The 19,112-nt window shown below is 42.0% G+C and overlaps 2 protein-coding genes across 4 annotated transcripts in view; both read right to left on the bottom strand.

Annotated features, from left to right (window-relative positions):
* Positions 1 to 6,362: 6,362 nt before the first annotated feature.
* Positions 6,363 to 11,415, bottom strand: tmem88b (transmembrane protein 88 b). Its single transcript, XM_030088324.1, has 3 exons — positions 11,081 to 11,415; positions 9,153 to 9,566; positions 6,363 to 7,079 (listed from the first exon to the last, which is right to left on the bottom strand). The coding sequence occupies exons 2-3, from the start codon at positions 9,558 to 9,560 to the stop codon at positions 6,807 to 6,809; spliced, it is 681 nt and encodes a 226-aa protein (XP_029944184.1). The 5' UTR covers positions 9,561 to 9,566; positions 11,081 to 11,415; the 3' UTR covers positions 6,363 to 6,806.
* A 3,429-nt stretch (positions 11,416 to 14,844) lies between these two features.
* Positions 14,845 to 19,112, bottom strand: part of kdm6ba (lysine (K)-specific demethylase 6B, a) — a 51,659-nt gene continuing 47,391 nt past the window's right edge. For all 3 annotated transcript variants that reach the window (XM_030088280.1, XM_030088282.1, XM_030088281.1), the window contains 12 exons: positions 18,918 to 19,044; positions 18,680 to 18,785; positions 18,395 to 18,600; positions 18,195 to 18,310; positions 18,047 to 18,115; positions 17,815 to 17,963; positions 17,607 to 17,721; positions 17,338 to 17,525; positions 17,107 to 17,248; positions 16,897 to 17,023; positions 16,644 to 16,814; positions 14,845 to 16,557 (listed from right to left, as the gene is read on the bottom strand). In XM_030088280.1, coding sequence (XP_029944140.1) covers positions 16,540 to 16,557; positions 16,644 to 16,814; positions 16,897 to 17,023; positions 17,107 to 17,248; positions 17,338 to 17,525; positions 17,607 to 17,721; positions 17,815 to 17,963; positions 18,047 to 18,115; positions 18,195 to 18,310; positions 18,395 to 18,600; positions 18,680 to 18,785; positions 18,918 to 19,044 — 1,534 coding nt within the window. In that variant the 3' untranslated portion in view covers positions 14,845 to 16,539. The remainder of the gene's footprint in view (positions 16,558 to 16,643; positions 16,815 to 16,896; positions 17,024 to 17,106; positions 17,249 to 17,337; positions 17,526 to 17,606; positions 17,722 to 17,814; positions 17,964 to 18,046; positions 18,116 to 18,194; positions 18,311 to 18,394; positions 18,601 to 18,679; positions 18,786 to 18,917; positions 19,045 to 19,112) is intronic.

Genomic DNA, 19,112 nt, shown 5'->3' with positions numbered 1-19,112 from the left:
TGCTGCAGAATTTAAAGAAAATAAACAAAGATCATGAAATGAGGAGCAGACTGTGGGATTTTACATGCATCAGCATCAGACGTTTTGTAAATGTGAAGCCAGTGATGTGTCTGAATGTACCCCTCTGCAGCCGAGTTGACAGAAGATGTGGAAGAAGTCCTCGATCCTTCTGCAGCCATACTGTGAACAGCCATACAAACAGTGTTTCCAAACTTAGTAACTACACATGCATGAATGTCTGGATAAAAACACACATTCTGATTGAATAAAATCATGTTGAAAAGCTTGATTTCCGATCTCTGTCTTCAGTTTCTTACCTCTAAAAGCAGAAAATCCAGTGAGAGAAGCCAAAACTGCAGCCTGTTTCCCGGTCCTTTGTGCGCTGTGCTCTGTTTCTGTTGTGAATGGCGGCACGGCACAACATCCGCTCTGGTTCTGCGTCTCCTCTTGACCTCCTGCTCACCAGAGAGGCTTAGTGGGTAATTACCTGGCCGAACGTGCAGCCAACAATTACAAAGCACAACGTGAAGCAGCAGCGTGACTGGATGGATTGACCTTGGGAAGGTGCTTCAGAACCCAGATTTATGAATCCTCCTTAGAAGGAGCCGCACATGTTCACAGCAACCCTTTGTGATGAGTTTCATACTTATGAGTAAAACAGACTAAACTAACTCAAGTTTAGTGCAACTCACTACAGCACTGTGCACCTCAGTTTCACACTGTGATCCTTAGTCACACTTTCACATTCAACACCTGCAGTGAAAAGCAAAACAAGTTTATTTCTTAAGTAACATCTATTGTTCACTGGAAAACATGAGCAAATACTAATGCTTTATGATCTGATCAGAAGTGAGAGTGTCAGCGGTCCTCATGTTTTTGGGAAGATTAGAGAAGGAATTCATCAAATGCATCTTGTCTTAGGTTGCGACCTCAAAATGAAAGATAAATGTCCATTTGATTTTCTGTTGTGCAATGAAAATTAAACTAGGATAGTCTTATTTATTTACATGTGATTTTATAGAAAGTTCCAGGAAGCAGATCCAAACCCACGATGCGCACTTCTTTCAAATTCCCACCAGGTGGCGCCAAGTCTCAGACTAAGTCAAATCCAAATAACTCATGATATCTCGATAGCAATGGCCAGCAACTTTGGCAAATCCAATAACTTAAAACAAAAAGAAGAAAAACAAATAAAAAACAACCCCTGTACCCTCTCTATCTTATTTTTATGTGTTACAAATACTGTCAGCTAGAAATTCATGCACTGAAATCTTGAAATAGCATCAATACAGGGAAATCAAACAGTGTACCCTCAGTGAAAACCCCTCTAATTTCTTCATACTTGGTACAGTCCACTCAGTTCACTATAAAAGGGTTGAAAACCTTTTCCGTCGTGTTTGTCAGTCGGACTCGGAATCCGCGGATGCGCTGAGCTAAACGTCGAGTATCAAATATTTTGGAAGAAAATGAACCAACAAGAAACACAAAGTTATAAGTAAGTATATTCTCATCTTTGAGCACAATATTTTAGCATTTCTATTGCGTACAAATCCTGACAATATGTGTATTTGCAACTAATTACCCCCCCCCCCCCCGCCCCGGAAATGGACATGGTAGGCTAGCAGGGTCCCGCACGACTGTCTGCCAAACATCGGTTTGGCGACTCAGGATTTACAGCCATAATTTGCAAATATACAAAACTGTATGTACATGGTAGCAGCAAAGGTGCGTCTCTGGGAAATCCTTAGTATTATTGTTTGCAAAAAGAAATAACGATTTTGGCACGAGGCTGAAGTTAGCTTCCGATTCACAGCTTCGGCATTGAAGGGTAAAATACTTAGGCATTTGGAGCGCTATCCGTTCTCTGGACTAGTCTACTTTTAAACCACGTCTAACATTTTAATTGAGATGAAAACTTTGCCAGACAACCGTCATTGAATGTCTACAACCTTTATTACATTTGTGAAAATCATTAAAAGAGCACATTTATCAGTAGCCAACAAAACTAGAACACATTGAAGGAGGTCCAGATCGAAAACCACTGGACCTAGACTTCTGTAATCTGGACTGGGCTATTCGACAGATGTTAAACTTTTGTTATAACACTGTTTGTGATTTGTGAAAATGGAAAAAGTGCATGTTTGACTGTGTTTTCCCACATTTGGACCACTTAAGACCAGGTCCAGACTATAAACCACTGGACCTGCTCTTCTCAAATCTGGACTAGGTTATTTCAAAGATGTGGAAAACAGTCAGACTTGTACTTTATCCATTTTCATGAATCCAAAAAAGGTTTCACAAATAAGAATCAGTGTTTTAATGGAAGTTTAACATCTGTGGAATATCCTAGTCCAGATTTGACAAGTCTCGGTCCAGTGGTTGCCACTGTGGCCCTGGTCTAAAGTGTTCCAGATGTCGAAAACACAGTAACGTGCTGGTTTTTTTTTTAATTTTCACATATCCCATAAAGTTTTCACAAATCAGAAACGGTGATTATAGATATTCATTATTGATTGTGTGGCAACGTTTTTGTCTCAGTTAAAACATTAAAGCGATACTTCAACATTTTGGCAAATTGGCCCATTTAGCACAATTCCTTAGTCATTTCGAACACCATACTTACTTTTTTTGTGAGGGCGAGCTATTGTTTATTCTGAGGTGAGTCGGGGAAGGTTTTCAGGATGGACACAATGGAAGTGGATGGTATTTTTGTTCCCCCTCGTCAAACTCATCAAATACACAATCCAACAACCCCAAAACACTTTGATGGACACGTTATAATCCGCACATTCACTACGCTGTGAAATATTAATGCAAAATTACGAGATTGAGTTGTTTATGTGAAGATTGCCAAGACGGAACTACTTACTAAACATAAACATGGCGTCTGGGCGTAGTGATTTCAAAAGAAAAAGTAGTTCCCAGTATTTGCTTCAGTGTCGTAACGCTACAATATTATTTGTTGGTGTTCCACAGCGTAGTGAATGTGCGGATTATAACGTGTCCACCAAAGAGTTTTGGGGTTGTTGGAGTTTGTATTTGATGAGTTTGACGAAGGGAAACCAAAAATACCATCCACTTCCATTGTGTCCGTCCCGAAAACCTTCCCCGACTCGCCTCTGAATAAACAACAGCTCGCCCTCACAAAAAAAGTAAGTATGCTGTTCGAAATGACTAAGGGCCAATCCCAATTCTACCCCTTACCCCTACCCCTTAGCCCTTAGCCCTACCCCTGTCATTCTCCTACCCCTTTTAGAGTAGGGCTGAGGGCTAGGGCTATCTTTGCAGCACTATGAATTGGGATACCCCTTGGCCCTTTAAGCCCCGCCGCACTCCTATCACAACAAAAAATTATGGATATTAGAAATGATAGAAATTACATTACAAATTACTTTTATTTTTTAATAATGGTATAATTATTTACCTTATATTTATTTTTGAGGTTCTCCCACTTTTTTGAAGCTTGCTGGGCTGTAACTTCCCCTTCCAAGCCATTTTCTTTTATGAATTTCCTAAAGTAATACATATATGGTTATATAAACACGTTTTATTACTAACATATTAGAGCTTAGACGAATAATATAATTTACTCCCATTGTGTTTTGGCGCTGTATTTTGATTTCAAAAACTTTTCTTCATTTTCACCTCTAAACTGAATCAGAAGTCGGGTTTCATCGGGGGACCCTGTCTCAAACATATTACATTAAAAACATGATAAAAGATGACGTTAATACAGTGATTAGCGCTCTTCAGAAGTTACAAATTTACGATTGGAAACGGTGCTACGCAGCGCTTAAACGTTGATCCATGACGGGGACACTGTCACGCTAGTTTATCTATAAATTTCAGTGAAGCAAATACACTTTTTATAGCTTTTTAAGTAGTATACAGAAAGCAAGCTTACATTTGTGGGACTCCGTGGTGGGCGCCATGTTGTTTTTTTCTGGTCAATGTGAAACTCCGCCTACCCCTATAGAGAATAGGGAGCATCGATGCAGACTTCGCTGAAAGGGGTGAAATAGCCCTTCCCCTTCCCCCTACCCCTATTCAAAAAGTAGAATTGGGATAGCCCTTAAGCCTCGTGAACACGCATATCATAGGGGCAGGGGTAAGGGGTAGAATTGGGATTGGCCCTAAGGGATTGCACTAAATGGGCCAATTTGCCAAAATGTTGAAGTATCGCTTTAAATGTGGTTTCACAATGATTTTTGTCTCTCTCATTGAAAGTTCTGTAGCTGCATCTGGGATGGCGTTCCTCTCGCCTTCCACTGCTCAGAAAGGTAACTTAAAGAATAAGGCACTCCTCAAGAGCACAAGTGTCTTATAAAAACATTCTACATGTAGATATCATATCATTTTAGACTGGATGGAAGCATGTTTTTTGTTTTGCTGTATATATTTTATAAAATGATTTAAATTGTTCTTAATTTAATCCAATGTTGTATTGAGAAAATAAATGTAGACCTTTTTCTGCAGAGGACTGAACTGACCGGTGTCATCTTTGTGGGGAACAGGATGGCGACAATAACTGGATAATTCCTTAGTTAAACTAATAGTTAGCAAATTTACTATTGCTTGTTGTATAATCTTTTCTCCATTCTATTTTTAATTTCCTTTTTTCCTCAACTTCATGTCAGCTGTGACAGGAAACAATTATGGTTTCACCAAACATGCCAAGAGTTACATGAAGCTGTCTTGCTTTAGCTGGGCTATTGTTGTTTTGATGTGTATATAGTTGGGAATAGTTTTATTATTTTGGTGTTTGATTTGTATATATTTCAAAATGTCATGCGTATAATGGTGGTTTTGTGATTGTATATGGTTTTCTGAATTTTTCTAAGTGAAATACATTTTCTTGAAAATATGAAAAGCGTAGGCATGAAAGACATTAGGTGTTCAGACATGCACAGGACAAATTATATAGATAGATGGGAAGAAATTAGATGAAGGACCAAAAAGTGTATCTTTTGGCCGATAACATAAGTAACTTGATGACAAAAAGATTGATTGATTGATCGACTACATTAGTTAGCTTGAGAAAAAAAATTACTTCACCGTAGTTTTTAATGGTTTTCATACTTTTCACTGTAGGACTGCACAGCGGTGCAGTGAGTAGTGCTCTTGCATTTCTGGGTGGAGTTTGCATGTTCTTCCTACAGCTTCCTCCTATGGTCCAAAAACATGCATGAGAGGTTAGTTGGTGATTCTAAATTGCTCTTAGATGAGAGTGTTTGTTTGTTGGCTCCCTTACTCCACGACCCTTAACAGGATGAGCAGTTCAGAAAATGAGTGAATGTCCAGCTTCTCATTCAATCTAATCTACACCACTCTGTCAGACTCAGTTCCACCTTTCTGACTGGAATCATGAACTTTTAATGCAACTGACTTTACTTTCCGTAGGTCTTGAGATATCTTGAGATATGGTGTATTTTCCAGAACCCCACCTCTCTTGATCGTCTTAACTTCATAACATTTAGTGAGGAATTCTCAGCACAGACTAAACAGGACTGCTGTGAAGATGTAGTATTGAGTTTTCACCAGTAGGGGGCTCTTCTGATCACCACTTTGTTTATCCTCAGGTGAATCATGAGCATCATATGCTTTGTTCTGTAGACGTTTACAGACATGTAGACATGTAAACAGACATTTACAGAGTTTGTATATATATTTGTGTATATTTTATTCTTCAGTTGGACCTTGGACTATTGTTTGATTTCTACTTTTGCTCCACTTAAAATAATAATTGAATGGATTACAACAATTAAAATGTACCGCTTGTTTGAAAGATGTTTTTTTTTTCTTTTTTTTACAATCTATGAGATTCAGTGACATGTTTGTTCTCTGTGAATGTGTGTTAAATTTCAGGAGGAAAAACAAAATATAATTGTTTATAGATCATTTCCCAGTATTGTGATGAAATACAGGTAATTTGAGGGGGACATTTTTCAGGTAACATCCCAGCAGAAAGTTGATACTTCCTACATGTTTAAAAATTAATTTTCAGTCAGACATAGTTTCCTGATGTATTTTCTTGGCTTCATTTTTAAGCGTGACTGCTGTTCTGGTGTGGTAGATGATACAGAAATACAGACATTATTTTTTTTTGCTTATTTTCAAAAGAATGTTTTATCTGAATTTTCTGAAATCTGCTTGGCTCTTTAGGCCAGTTGGGGGCCTCTTGTGGACTAGTTGTGGAAACATCTTCTAAAATAAAGGATTTATCTGAATCTCAGTGTTAGTACATGATTGCTTTAATCTGATTTTCATGCGTCTGCTCTTTAACCCTGTTGACTCTGTTAAACTTTTTCCTTTTCCTTGTCCACCTTGTACAGTCCCTTCTGCTAAGTAGACACAAGACAAACTCCAGCAAAATCCACAAAACTTTATTTATAAAAAGTAAACAACACCGTGTCCAACGAGAAAAGATCTTCAAGGCACGGTGTGTTATTTATATAATAAAATGTGATGAAATACAGTTATGTTTAGCATCAAGACACGCTTGTGCTATTTTCAACTTTCCAGCTTCCTGTAATTCTTTCAAGAAAATTAATGGCGTAGTTTGAGTCTAACGCCTTTTTTTTATTCCTATTGTCAGATTACTACTGTTACTTGTTGAACACAAGTCCCTTTATTAAAATAATTCTTGGATTAACTGTATATTCTGTTATTTACAGTGTATTTTTGGTCGATACTTAAAGACGAGATAATTAGAAGATATTCAATACTTGAGTGTCCTTTCAAAATTTAGTGTTTTGCTCAAAAGTTAAATCAGCTTTTCCATCATCCCTTCATCATCCTCATCTTCCTCACACCCAGACCTTCCCCTTGCCGTCGTCCCGGCCCCCGCAGCAGCCGCCGCCCAGGCCGCGGTGCTGGGTGGCCGGCAGGTTCTTGTACACGGCCCGGCTGTACGGGATGAAGCACAGGCCCAGCTGGAGGTGGCGGGCCAGGCGACAGTAGGCCGCCAGCGCCAGGACCAGCAGCGGGGTGACCAGGAGGAAGCCCACCACCAGCAGGGCCACGCAGCCGCCGTCCGTCAGCAGCTCCGAGCAGTAGGGGGTCGTCCCGTGAGGGCGGACCTGCGGAGAGGGACAAATAGAGTCTGAACAAATGTTTGAAACTTTAGGGATTTCAGTGTCAGTAGTTCTCCTTTCCCTTCCAGCAGCAGAGAGCGGATAAGAGCAGGAGGTGACGTATCCTCTGTGGTATGTATGTGTGAGGTGAGGACGGACACCAGTTGATATAAAATTTAGACTAAAAGGTTTTAGGTGATCATCATTGACCTGGAAAAGGCAGAGGTCAAACCGCAGCTTTGCTTCTGTATATATGTGTGAGAAACTGAAAGTCAACGGGGGATGGGGAGCTCTGATAAAAACACTCACACAAGTATGAGTGTGTTTGGTTCACACGGTGAAACACACCCAGGTTCTGTTTATACTGTTTTGGTTTGGTGAGATATTTTCCTGCTGTCCGTTCGGTCTGATGAAACCTGAACTTTTCTTTTTATTTCCTGTGATTTCTCCCTCTCAGATCGTCCTTCCAGAGCCGAGCTAATCCCCTCTAAGCCGCTGTCACATGAGGCCCGACTGTGAGAGAATATGAGAGCCTGGAGAATGCAGGTTCCTTTGGTCGTTAAGGCGGTCGTCTGTCCACAGAAACGCCATCGGTGAGTATTAAAGTCTCTGACCCGCGATGCCACTTCGCTTCAGTCCAAGCTGTTTCTCATCACATGACTGTTTAGTTTAACTCCATCTTTAAGTGCTATAGTCTTTTAAAGTTTGGCTCCCCAGACTCTTGAACCCTCGACCTCTCTGTCCTCTCAACATCTGAGCGATCTTCGGACTTATCTCCCTGCGAAGCCTCTCATCAGCGATGGAGCCCGGCCGCACCCTCGGCCCCAAGCACAAATATTTAAACCTTCTGAATCAAAGTTATGAGATTAGGACTCCTTGATGCCAATAGCCGTCTCCCAGTTTCACTTATCTCTTGCTTAGTTGTTGCAGATGCCACAAAGTTAAATTTTGAGATATATTATTAACGCATTTCATTGACGTCTGTGATGTTTCTGCAATATGTTTCACAATTCGTACCCAAAATTGCTGCAATTTCAACAAAACACCTATTTTGATAAACTTTCTGATGCAAAATTCAGTGAAAACTTCCACAATAACTGTTGCATTATGCATGTTTTTACAAATCCACCCTGACAGTATGGCTTTGAGGCGAGACCAACTGCACTCAGCAGCCATGACAGTGAATCGCCAGTTTTTTTACCCAGTTTGTATGGTTGAAGAAATGTCATTTCTCGAGAACCGAGGGGCAAAATTGAAAATTTCTTTTTGCACGGTCAGCGTCAAAAGCCTTTCTTGGAATCATCCTGAAATTTTAATGTCTGTAGGATCATCCATATAGCCACAGCGAGTTTGTAAAAATGGGTGAACTTTTGGATTTCAGCGAGAAAATCTCTCTCTTTGGAGCGGATGGGAGGAAGTCCTGCACTCTCCTCAAACAAATGTTTGTTATGTTTTTTTTTTAAGATATTGAAATGAGGTTTCCCATCTGGATAGAGGACAAAAATTCACACATGCAAGGCTACTTTACTTGTTCGGGGCAATTTTTTTTAAATTTTTTTCAATCGGCCCTCATCTGCTTACATGGGGTAAAAATGCCCAGTTTTGGGGAATTTCTCGGAATGTGTTTTGCTGGAACGCACACCATTCCCGAATTTCCCGCACATTTCAAAGTACTTCTTGTGGTGCTGCTCTCAAGTTTTTTTTTTTTCTTTTAATGGATAGTAATCTTTGTGCCCTCCCAGAGGCAGGCACAAAGAATTAGCTTTAAAATCAGTGTTTTCTTCGAAAATTTTTATGATTTACTTGACCAGATTGGAGCGTCTTGCAGGCTGTTTTTGCCCCATGGGCCTTATGTTTTACATGGTTTAGAGAGAGGAATATAACTGCTTAAACATGTCTTATTTAATGTATTAAAACTAGCCACAGTTTAAATTTTGAGGGATGTTCATTCATCTTCATGAATTTTGAAGAACTGATTATTTTTATAATGATTTTATTTCTTAAAGTAGGTTTTATGTTGTCTGAATGACTTTGAGGCCAAAACAAAAGTGTTAAAGTATCACAGAACTCTTTCCTTACTGTGGAGTGGCAGAGGAAGCCGAACACGACCATGGCGATGGCGGGGATCAGGATGGTGCCGAACACCACGCCGGCCAGGCAGGCGTTGATGGCGGCGATCACCAGGTTCTGGGCCGTCACCAGCACCGAGCAGGCCCAGCAGTCCAGGGACCCCCGCAGCTCCAGCGGGGCCTCGCTGCCCCCGCCGCCGCTCTCGGCCGCCGAATACGGCGGGGGCACGACCACGCCGCGCGGCGGGGTCTCCCTGCCTCCGCCCACGGCGGTGGTGGAGGCCAGGGAGCCGGAGTGGTGCAGGTGCTGGTGGTGGTTGGCGTGGTGGTGGTGGTGGTGGTGGTGGGGGGGCAGCTCCTCGGACAGGTCCAGAGCCTGGTGGTGGGCCCCCTTCTCCAGGGTGCCGCTCAGACTCATGGCGAACTGCGGACACACACACACCAGGAAGGAGTCAAGGTCAAACCCCGGAGGGTTCACGGAGAGGTCAGAGGTCTTATCTGTCAGGAAGCGAGCCCTGTGTGATGCTGATGATTATCAGCGAGCTGATTGGCCAGAAGGAAAGGGGCCCGTAATTACCTCGTGGAGATGAAGGCTCTCGATGATCAAAGTGGGTGTTTTCTGCACGTGTGCTCGTTGTTGTTGACGTGGTTGTGTATTTATGTAACAGCAAAGGTCGGACGTTCACATGATTTTTTTTTTTCCCCCTAAATATTTAATATCATGTTTAATTTGAAGCATCGATGGAGATCTGGTTTGGCCATCAATTTTTATTCCCTTTTATTTTGGTTTACATTCAAAATATTAGTGTAAATTATGTACTAAAGTAACATAAAATAAAACAAATGATAAAAAAATATAGAAAAAGCAGATTGATTTAGCCGTGAGCCAATATTTGAACATCTTGTTCCATTCAAATAAAAAAAAAATCTTTTTTTTTTTTACATACTATGTGCATTTTGTCCAAATATTGAAAAAAATATATATTTTTTTTTACTTTGAGAGGAAACAGTCTTTCATATATGATGCTGATCCAGTCATCAGCAGTAGGTGGACACGACTCAAGCCACTTCCCTGTAATCACCTTCTTGCTTGTTAGTGGAATTCACTCACTTATTTATCATCATTACTCCCCTGATCAACAGGAAAATCACCTAAATATATGGCGCCACATGAAAATGGGATGTTATTAGGAATAATGAGTGGACAGTTCCAGAAAATGTGCTGACTGTTGGCTTCCTTCTCTAAATACAAGCTGGTTTATCTGGTATGCCATATCATGTTTTTCTACCAATATTAAATCAGAGTTATAGGTAAAAATCTTCATTGGATACACCCGGTTTAAATGCCTGATGTGGTGCACAGCTGCAGCTGGTCCAGGATATCCGCACCTCTGAAAGGTTCAACCAAACTGTTCAGTCTGTTTATTCGGCCAACATGGTACAAAATGAAGAACCACAGAAGGTATAAACATACCTGTGTGTCATTGGAAAGCAATCAGAGTAACTAAAAAAAGCACCTGAACCTGCTTCTGAGTCACTGTAGATTTATGGTCGACTCCTGCTCGCGCCGCTCCTTTTCTTTTCCACAGTCACATTGTTGTCGTGAGGTGGAAGGTCACACAGGAAGGACTGGCAGGAAAGTGTGCATGTGTGAGACCACTCATTGTGCAGGTTTCTGAAAATACACCGCGGCGCTCCGCCCGCCTTAACTCAGCGCTCCTGTTAGGGCCTGAATAGCATTTCTCTGAAAAGCATGGGAGGAATATTGAGCAGTGGGCTTGATGGAGCGAACACATGTGGCCGCAGACCCCCCCTCCTCCTTTACTCCATCTCTGTGAGGAATTCAGAACTTTCTGAGAAGCTGAGCTCCTCAGACACATTTCTTCAGATTGGAAGATGGTTGAGCTGAAGTGTGTGTGCAGATCCTCTTGTACTCACGTTGTGCTGTGGGGCCCGGTGGACCTCTTGCTGTTCCTCCTCCAGGTTGCCGGTTGAAGGCTCTCTCCAGTCCCTTCAGGCTCGGATGCTCCCTGCCTCTCTGCAGCGGAGGACGTTTTCGGGGTGTTTATAGACGTTCCCTGCTGCGGTCTTATCTGTAGGGCCGGTGGTATGCTGGTATGCCGGCTTCCCACAGCTCAGCTCTCCTGCTGCTTCTCCTCTCTTACATCCACAGTTGTCAGCAGAGCTGATTGCCTCCTTTATTTCCTGTCCTCCAGTCGGTATCAAACGGACACGCTGGCTGATATCGCCGAGGAGCAGAGATACCCTCTTCGCTCAGCGGCAGACCGAGTGAAAAAAAATCAGCAATTGCTTGTGGTCTTTGTTTTAAGTATGTCAAACTGAGGTCTGCCCTCCTCCTCCTCCTCTTTTTTTTTTTTTTTTTTTTTTTTTTACCCCCCACCCCTCCATCTCATTGAGTGCCGTCTCTTCCCTCCTCCTGCACTCCCTGCATCCACCCACCAGACTTATCAGCCCCCCTGCCTCCCTCCAGCTACTCCCCTCAGCGCACACATTCCACCTCTCCTATCCAGGACATGCTACACCCCCCTGACTCCCCCCACCCCGCCGCCGCCGCCGCCGCAGTGGGGGCTGGGTGTTGCGCGTTCGGGGTCAGAGCCAGGCGGCGGGCCTGATAAGTTGAGGTTCGGGAGGGCTCCATCGAGGGGGGGAGGGCGGCCAGACGAACAGAAAACATCTCACTTTGTTCAGCCTGTTGAGTTTATGTTGGACGACAGAGGAGGTCGTTAAAAAGTTTTATTTCTTTATCTTCTTTATTTCTTTTGCCTCTTTGAAACACTGATGCAGACGTCTTTCTTTCTGATTCCCCCTAAAATTGCTCGATCATTTCAACAGTTTCATACATTTTCCACTGTTGAAAGTCCTTTTCTATCCGAAAAGTTGCTGGTTCAATTCCTTCCCCCTGTCTGTACTGTTTAAGTTTGCCATTGGGATGCAAACTAATTGTGATTTATCATGTAACGCATGTTAAGACTGCTTATTTAGCTCTAGATTACTGCTTGATAACGTGATACGTCTTCTTGTTATGCATGTCCGAAAGGAGGAAGAAGTCCAAAGCTTATTGAATCTCCATTCCATCTTCATCAATTCGATGGTTTCAGTGCCTCAATGAGCCAAAAGTCTGCAGTTAAGCAACACCCATCACTCAGTGGCACACAAAACAAAACAACACTCTCATCATATCTTACCCAGATCAGTTCCTGAACTTCCTTATATGTCCGTTTAAATTCAGTTGCATTTGAGCCTTGTCTAGTTTCCACTGATGATTTGTTCCATAATTTTCCTCCATATATCGTGACACAGAAACTCTTCAGGGTGGTTCGGACTTTAACTTTAAACTGGAACTCTCCCCTCAGATGATGACTTTTCATTCTTTAGATTTAGATGTTTCCAAAAATTGTATATTTTGTTTTACACAGATTTAAAGTTAAGTAGTTTTTATCAAACCGTAATTTTTTTCAACTCCAAATTATCATCTCCAAAAGTTGCTGCAAATTCTCACCAGTTCAAACAATATTTGTGTCATCTGCAAATAATGTAAATTTCACAATTTCAGATAAAATTTCAGATCAAATGTCTTTGATGTATATTATGAATAGTTTAGATCCCAACACTGAACCCTGAGGGACTCCACACACAATATCCAGATGTTCAGAGAAACAGTCTCCAAACTTCACAAACTGTTTCCTGTCCTCCAGAGAGCTTCTCTCCCAGTTCAATACATACTGACTCCGTACTGCTCCAGTTTATTGATTATCAAATGCTTTTTCCAGATCAGTGAAAACTCCTGCTGTGAGTTTTTTATTGTCTATAGAATTTGTAATTTCTTCAATGAATTCAGTTAAAGCAAGTGACATTGACCGCTTAGCTCTAAATCCATACTGACTGTCTGACAGTAAGTTGATTCCTTCTCTGAAATTATTTTATCTATTATCAAACATTTTTAGGGGATTTTAGAGAATTGTGGGAGAAGGGAAACAGGTCTGTAGTTTGTGAAGTGGTGTCTGTCGAGGAATAACTTTGGTTCTTTGTTTTATAAATTCCCTGTATAGTGGATTTTTCTTTTTACATGCATTTATGAATCCTTTTATGATCCACTGATTTTCACTGGATTTTGCTTTTTTGATATATTTTTTGATTGGACTGTGCTGATCACACAATACATAAATATTCTCAAACTTTCATAAGCATGATAAATCTGTTTTTCTTTATATATTGGTTCCCTGTTAACTTAATAACTGCTTGTACTATTGTCTATTGTCGATTTAACTCCATAGCTTTAAAAAAAAAATCAATTTGAGCATCCCAGTAATGATAGGACAGTGTTGTGGCTTCATTATGAAATGAAGGTTAAATAACAATATCACTATCGGCTGACTACAGTTCATTTAAGGAGGATTTATTAGCTTTATTTGGCTGGTTTGACACTATGAAGGACCTTGGTTGCACTCTGATAGTCACTAATAATGCCTTCTATTTACTCATTAACAAAAAAAAGCGTGTTTCCAGTTTGTCTATTTATTTTGATGTCATTATATCCAGAACGTGCCTTTTTGCATCACCTCCTTTATTCGGCTCATATGTGTGATTTTCACTCTATTTTCTTTTCAATCTGTCCATGAAAATACTGACATTGATTTGATTCTTGGAAAAATCAAATCTTTCTGTCTTCCCAGCATGGATTAGATTTCTTGACTTGAGATCTTCAAAATAAAGCAATAAATGGAGGGTTAATAGATTAAACTTATGATATTTTTCTATAAAATTAAATAAGAGAGAGAAAGCAGAAGCTCCCTGGGGTCTGAGGAAGTCAGTAATCGGATGATAAAAGATCAGAGCACAACGCAAAATAATTATCCTCGTCTGATCCTGATTTTCCACCCGTTTTCCTTTGAGCTCTCAGAGTTTATTTACTTCCACTCCTTCTTCGCTTCCAACATTGTCCCCAGTCACCCAATAAACCTGAGAACATTAAAGGAGGCGTCTCAGCTCGGGCCCTGGCCTCTTCCTCCATCATAAACACACTTCAAAGTTTGATCGTGATTACGCCACATGCTGGCTGATTGGATCGCCCCAGCATTTGGTCTCGGTGGATGGGACGACGTTCCCTCACTGCAGCGCAGAGGGCAGACCAAGGTGGTCTTCCTGTGTGTTTTGGAGGCAGGATTTCCTTCGGTCTGTCCTGTTGCCTCCCGTTTGACCCGAGGATGTGGCCAACGGGCCAAGGAAAGTCTGCATGGGAACACTTTTATAAAATTGCACAGCATGATGTAAATTAGTGCTCAGACTACCGAGTTTGAATGACAGTGGAGTCGATAATGCCTGAAAATCAAAGTTTATTTAAACTTCCAAAGACTTGACTTCCCTCCGATTTATCAGGGAGGAAACTGGACTTCGGTTCTTGTTTCCCACTCCGCTGTCCATGAACTGCTCCAGCTTCCACAATCTCCTTCCTCAGTTTATCTCGAAGCACAAATGGAAATTTTTTTTGTCTCCTGATGAAATTCTCATATCAGCTACAGGCTGCGAACTGGCTTCAATTAAATATATAAAAAATCTGGAACATTCTAGATCATAAGAAAGGAGAAAAAAAAAAACAATCACTCGACTGCCGCCGCCGTCTGCATTTATCAAAAAGCGTTTATTATTAATAGTCATAGTAATGTCACACAAATTCACAAGTGTTTAAGACATGTCTGGCTCAGTTTGGTGTGTGTGTGTCTGCAAGTATGTCTGTGTGAATTCTCTAAACAGTGCAGTTATAAATAAATGACCACAAAGAGAAGGAAAAGTGTAATATTGCAACAGGAAAAATAGAATTCTCATTTTTAAGAAGACGAAAAGAAAAACAAAAACCAAAAAAAAAAAGTTGTTCAAAGAGAACATTTAGCACCATCTATCCTGTTATCATATTCAACAGATATCATAAAATCATTAAAATCTTATCTAAAAGCCCCCTACAGAGTAAAAAAAAAAAAATTACCATTTCTCAAAACACTTTGGAAAAAAAGTCGTTTTGTTCTTTTTTTTTTTTTTCCCCCATAATGAGCATACAAACACAGCATTCCATTAGTCCTCTTCTCTACGTGAGCAGTGTGCCTATCGTCTACAGGAAAGGTGGTGTTATATTCAAGATAAAGATATAATTTAATATATATCAGGAGAGAAAAGGCGGGAGCGGAGAGGCGAGCACCACAGAAACAGCAGCCTCCACTCCGGCGGACATACAAACCTCCACATTTCTGTTCGTAAAGAGCAATCAGTCACCATAAAAAAAACAAAGAAAAAACATAGCAAAAAAATTGTACAACCCTCTTAAAAAGGGAGAACATTGATATCCAATAAATAGAGGAAACATTTTAAATTAAATGTACAATGCCAAAAAAAAAAAAAAAATCCAGGAAATACTAAGTCTGCATATTGGAACAATCAATCAGAGGTACAACACACACACACACCAGATGACGATGATTTTTCTCTTTTTTTTTCAGTTCAAACAGAAAAAAAGGAAGAAATGAACAAAAAGACCTGATGACGTGACGAGGAAATAAAAGTAGAATTCATTAAAACAAAACAAAAAAAAACAAAAAATAATACAACACATACAAGATTCTGAAAAACAAAAAAAAATCAAACGCCCCCCTAAACAACCAAAGTTGCTAAAACCCGTATCTTTTGAAGCATTTCCAAACAATTGTATTTTTGTTTTTAAATTCTTAATGCTTTAGAAAAATGTTCATATCTCTATTATTAGTATTTTTCATTTCCTCTCTTTTCTAAATACAAGGCCAATGTGGTATATATCTAGGCTGATCTAGTTTAGAAAAAAACTGAACAATAAATTATTTAAAAAAGACAGCACCCCACAAAAAATTTCAAACAGCATGTACAAATTTCAGTATTCAAGACAACAACAGAAACGTGTTTTTTTTTCTTCTCTTTTCTTCTTTTTTTTTTCCCCCGGTACTGACAGCAACACGCCGCTGAAACCATCGACTACCCTCCACAGTTTGTTCAATGGCAGCACCGACTGGCCCCGGGCCCCGGCTCGCACCGCTGCCTGCCGGGGATTCTGGTTGAAAAAAAGCACCATCTGAGAGTAAACTGGTATTATTATTGTTCTTTTTTTTTTTCCTTAAATTGGCGGCTTGGTATTTCTTCTTGTAAACAGTAATCGTGAGTAAACGTCTTCAACTGGCTGTTCGGCAAGTAGTAGCAGTAGTAGTAGTAGCAAAAAAAAAAAACAAAAAAAAAAAGATGCTGGATAATGAGAGGGTAGGCTGGAACGCCAAGGTGAAGCTGTCTTTTCTTTTTTCTTTTTTTGTCCCGACTTGCAGGAGTTTTGGTTATGGCTGAGGAGACACGGGTGAGGAGCTGTGTCACCGGGAGGAGGCGGCCTGCGGAGACGAGGGACGAGCCAGAGTTAAAATAAATAAATAAATAAAATAGATGCTTTAGGAGAGTATCGTGCGCGCTCGCTCACCAGGTTGAAGGAATCGTAGGCGCTCATGAGCTCCTCGATGCGGTACTGCTCCAGCACCACCACGTTGTTCAGGTTGGGGCTGCGCTGCCGCGCGCAGTCCTCGCAGTGGACCACGTACGTCTTCCTGCTGTTGTTCTCGCTCGTCACGAACAGCAGGTCGAACACCTCCACCTGCCCGGAGACAAGCGGTGGAGCGACGTTAGAACCGCAGGTTTATACGAACGCTGAGAAAGTGAAGAGAGGTGCTACTCACGTCGCACTCGTTGCAGTAGTAGGCGGGCTCGTCTTTGACTCGACTCTGATAGGAGATCTTCTTGCCTTCGGCCACCAGCTGGTCCCGGAGGATCTGGATGTGCTTCATGGACTGCAGCAGACAGTGTCTGGAGAGAAAAGTAGAGTTTTAACACGCTATACGCTCTCATGGGATTCATTAGAGGGCCGGTGAGAAATCCATTACACGTACTTGACCATCTTGTAGGTGTCTGGCTCGGTGATCTTCAGCGTGCGAGCCACGTTCCAGGACACGTGGATCATCGGCACGATGGACTTGACTTTCTTCACTTCGTTCCACTCGAACCTCTCCAGGGCTAGCTGGTATTGGTAACCTGACGTCGAACATAAGAAACGCCGTCGTTAATGAACTCCGGATGTTATATATATTCTGCTCACGGCGGCAGGAGGCGGCCTGACTCACCATTCAGGGGCCCGACGTTCCAGGCGATGTTGTTGCACCAGCCGACGGCCTGGACCCAGTGGACGGTGCCGGCGTTGATCCACACCAGGTCTCCGGGCCGCTGGATGAAGCGGTACACGGGGATGTTGGCGTTGTACAGGTCCTCCAACACCGGCCACCAGGACCCCGTCAGGTAGTCCACTCCGTGCCTGAAGACACAGCAGAGAAGCGCTTTCAGGTTATTTCCAGGTTCTACTGACTGAACAAGAGATACCAGAAGACAAACTCACTTTTCACAGAAGTCGTTGATGGCCTGCCAGTAGTTCTCATGGACGGAGAACCACTCACAGTCTCCAGGACCGATGTTGATGTTGACCGAGCAGAAGTTGTTGTTCTCCTGGTGACCTGTTAGAGGCGGACAGGACATCATGTGTTAGAAATAAATAAGTGTATTGAAGATAAACTGTGATCTGCCACCGGTCTGTGGGTGTGTCTTACCGGGGGTCCGGCTCCCGGGGACCTTCATGTACAGCTGGACCGTGTTCATGCCTAAGATGGTGTGCCCCACGTGGCTCAGCATGTTTCCACTCGACGCCACGCGCATGAACGCCGGAAGCTTCTGTAGCTCCTGGAGCTGGGGCTTCCACCTGGGCGGAGACGGAGTGGAATAAAAACTCTGCTCTCGTCTGAACATCTGCATTTCATAAAACTCGATGCTAAAGTCGCCTACCTCTTGGGATCAGAGAGGTCGATGTTGGTGCCAAATTTGATGATCTTCCCCAGTGGTTTCTGCTCGCCACTAATGGAACATTCAGCCATTAGCACAGACCGGAAAAGACTTTGGCGATGATTGAAAGTTTAAACTATTTCATACATACTTGCTGCTGTCTTTCAAGCCGTCCTTGCTGGGAGTGTCACAACTGCTTGGCGGCTTTTTATCTTTCTCTTTCTCTTTCTCATCATCGTCATCCTCTTCATCACTGCCTTTCTCCTCCTGAAGACACAAAACGTTCATCATTAGAACTCTGATCTGGTTTAATGCCGTGTTCGAAATAGAAAAATCGATCGTTTCTGTTACCTGCAGACTCTCTTGGAAGCTGGAGGCTTGGTACTGGGCGTACTTGGCGATGGTGGTGTGTGAGCGGCTGCTCTCGCAGGGCCACGTCTGGCCCGTCCCGCTGGGGTCCCAGTTCTCGTCGGCGGGCTGCTGCACTTGTGTCCTCACCTCTACTGCCTGCTCTGCGTTAGCTTCCACCAGGGACTTGGTAGAAAACAGCCCCAGGTCTGTAAACAAGAAAAAAAGTGTGTTTTAGAAGTACTAGTGACAGAAATTAGAGTAAGAAAGCTGTAACTGTGAACTCACTGAGTCGTAGAGATCCGGCCAGGCCTCTGATAACAGTAACAGGGTTTTTGGGGTCTGTACAGAACTGCAGCAGCACAGGAGAGAAGGCGTCCCGCTTGCTCTCCAACTGGAAAAGAGAAAAAAAAAATTCATTACGTTATACAGGTAGTCGCCACAAGAGGGCGGTACGTGCATGATGGTAGTCCAAATCACTTTAGATGCTTCTGGTAGAGAACAGAGAACCGCCTGACTGACTTACATAGATGCTGGGTGTCGGAGGATTGAGCTTCTCTCGAGGAATGGGCTCTTCTGTGGTTATGATAGGTTTCACTGAGAACGCTGGCAGCAAATAAGATTCTTTAAATTTTCCTTTAACTCTGGCTCCCCTGCAACAAAGAAACAATGAAGATAGGTTAGCAAATGTAAATGCAAAGACAAAACATCATTTCTTTTA

The sequence above is a fragment of the Salarias fasciatus genome, chromosome 3 (assembly GCF_902148845.1).
Source record: "Salarias fasciatus chromosome 3, fSalaFa1.1, whole genome shotgun sequence".
NCBI classification, from domain to species: Eukaryota; Metazoa; Chordata; class Actinopteri; order Blenniiformes; family Blenniidae; genus Salarias; species Salarias fasciatus.
The sequence above is the reverse complement of the archived record's forward strand: the minus strand, read 5'-3'. Positions and strand labels throughout refer to the sequence as shown.

Bases quoted from the DNA above. Each gene is read 5' to 3' on its own strand.
- tmem88b (XM_030088324.1), bottom strand. From the start codon at position 9,560: ATGAGTCTGAGCGGCACCCTGGAGAAGGGGGCCCACCACCAGGCTCTG. The intron at 7,080-9,152 runs GTAAGGAAAGAG...CCCTCTCCGCAG, and splicing joins GCTTCCTCTGCCACTCCACA to GTCCGCCCTCACGGGACGAC.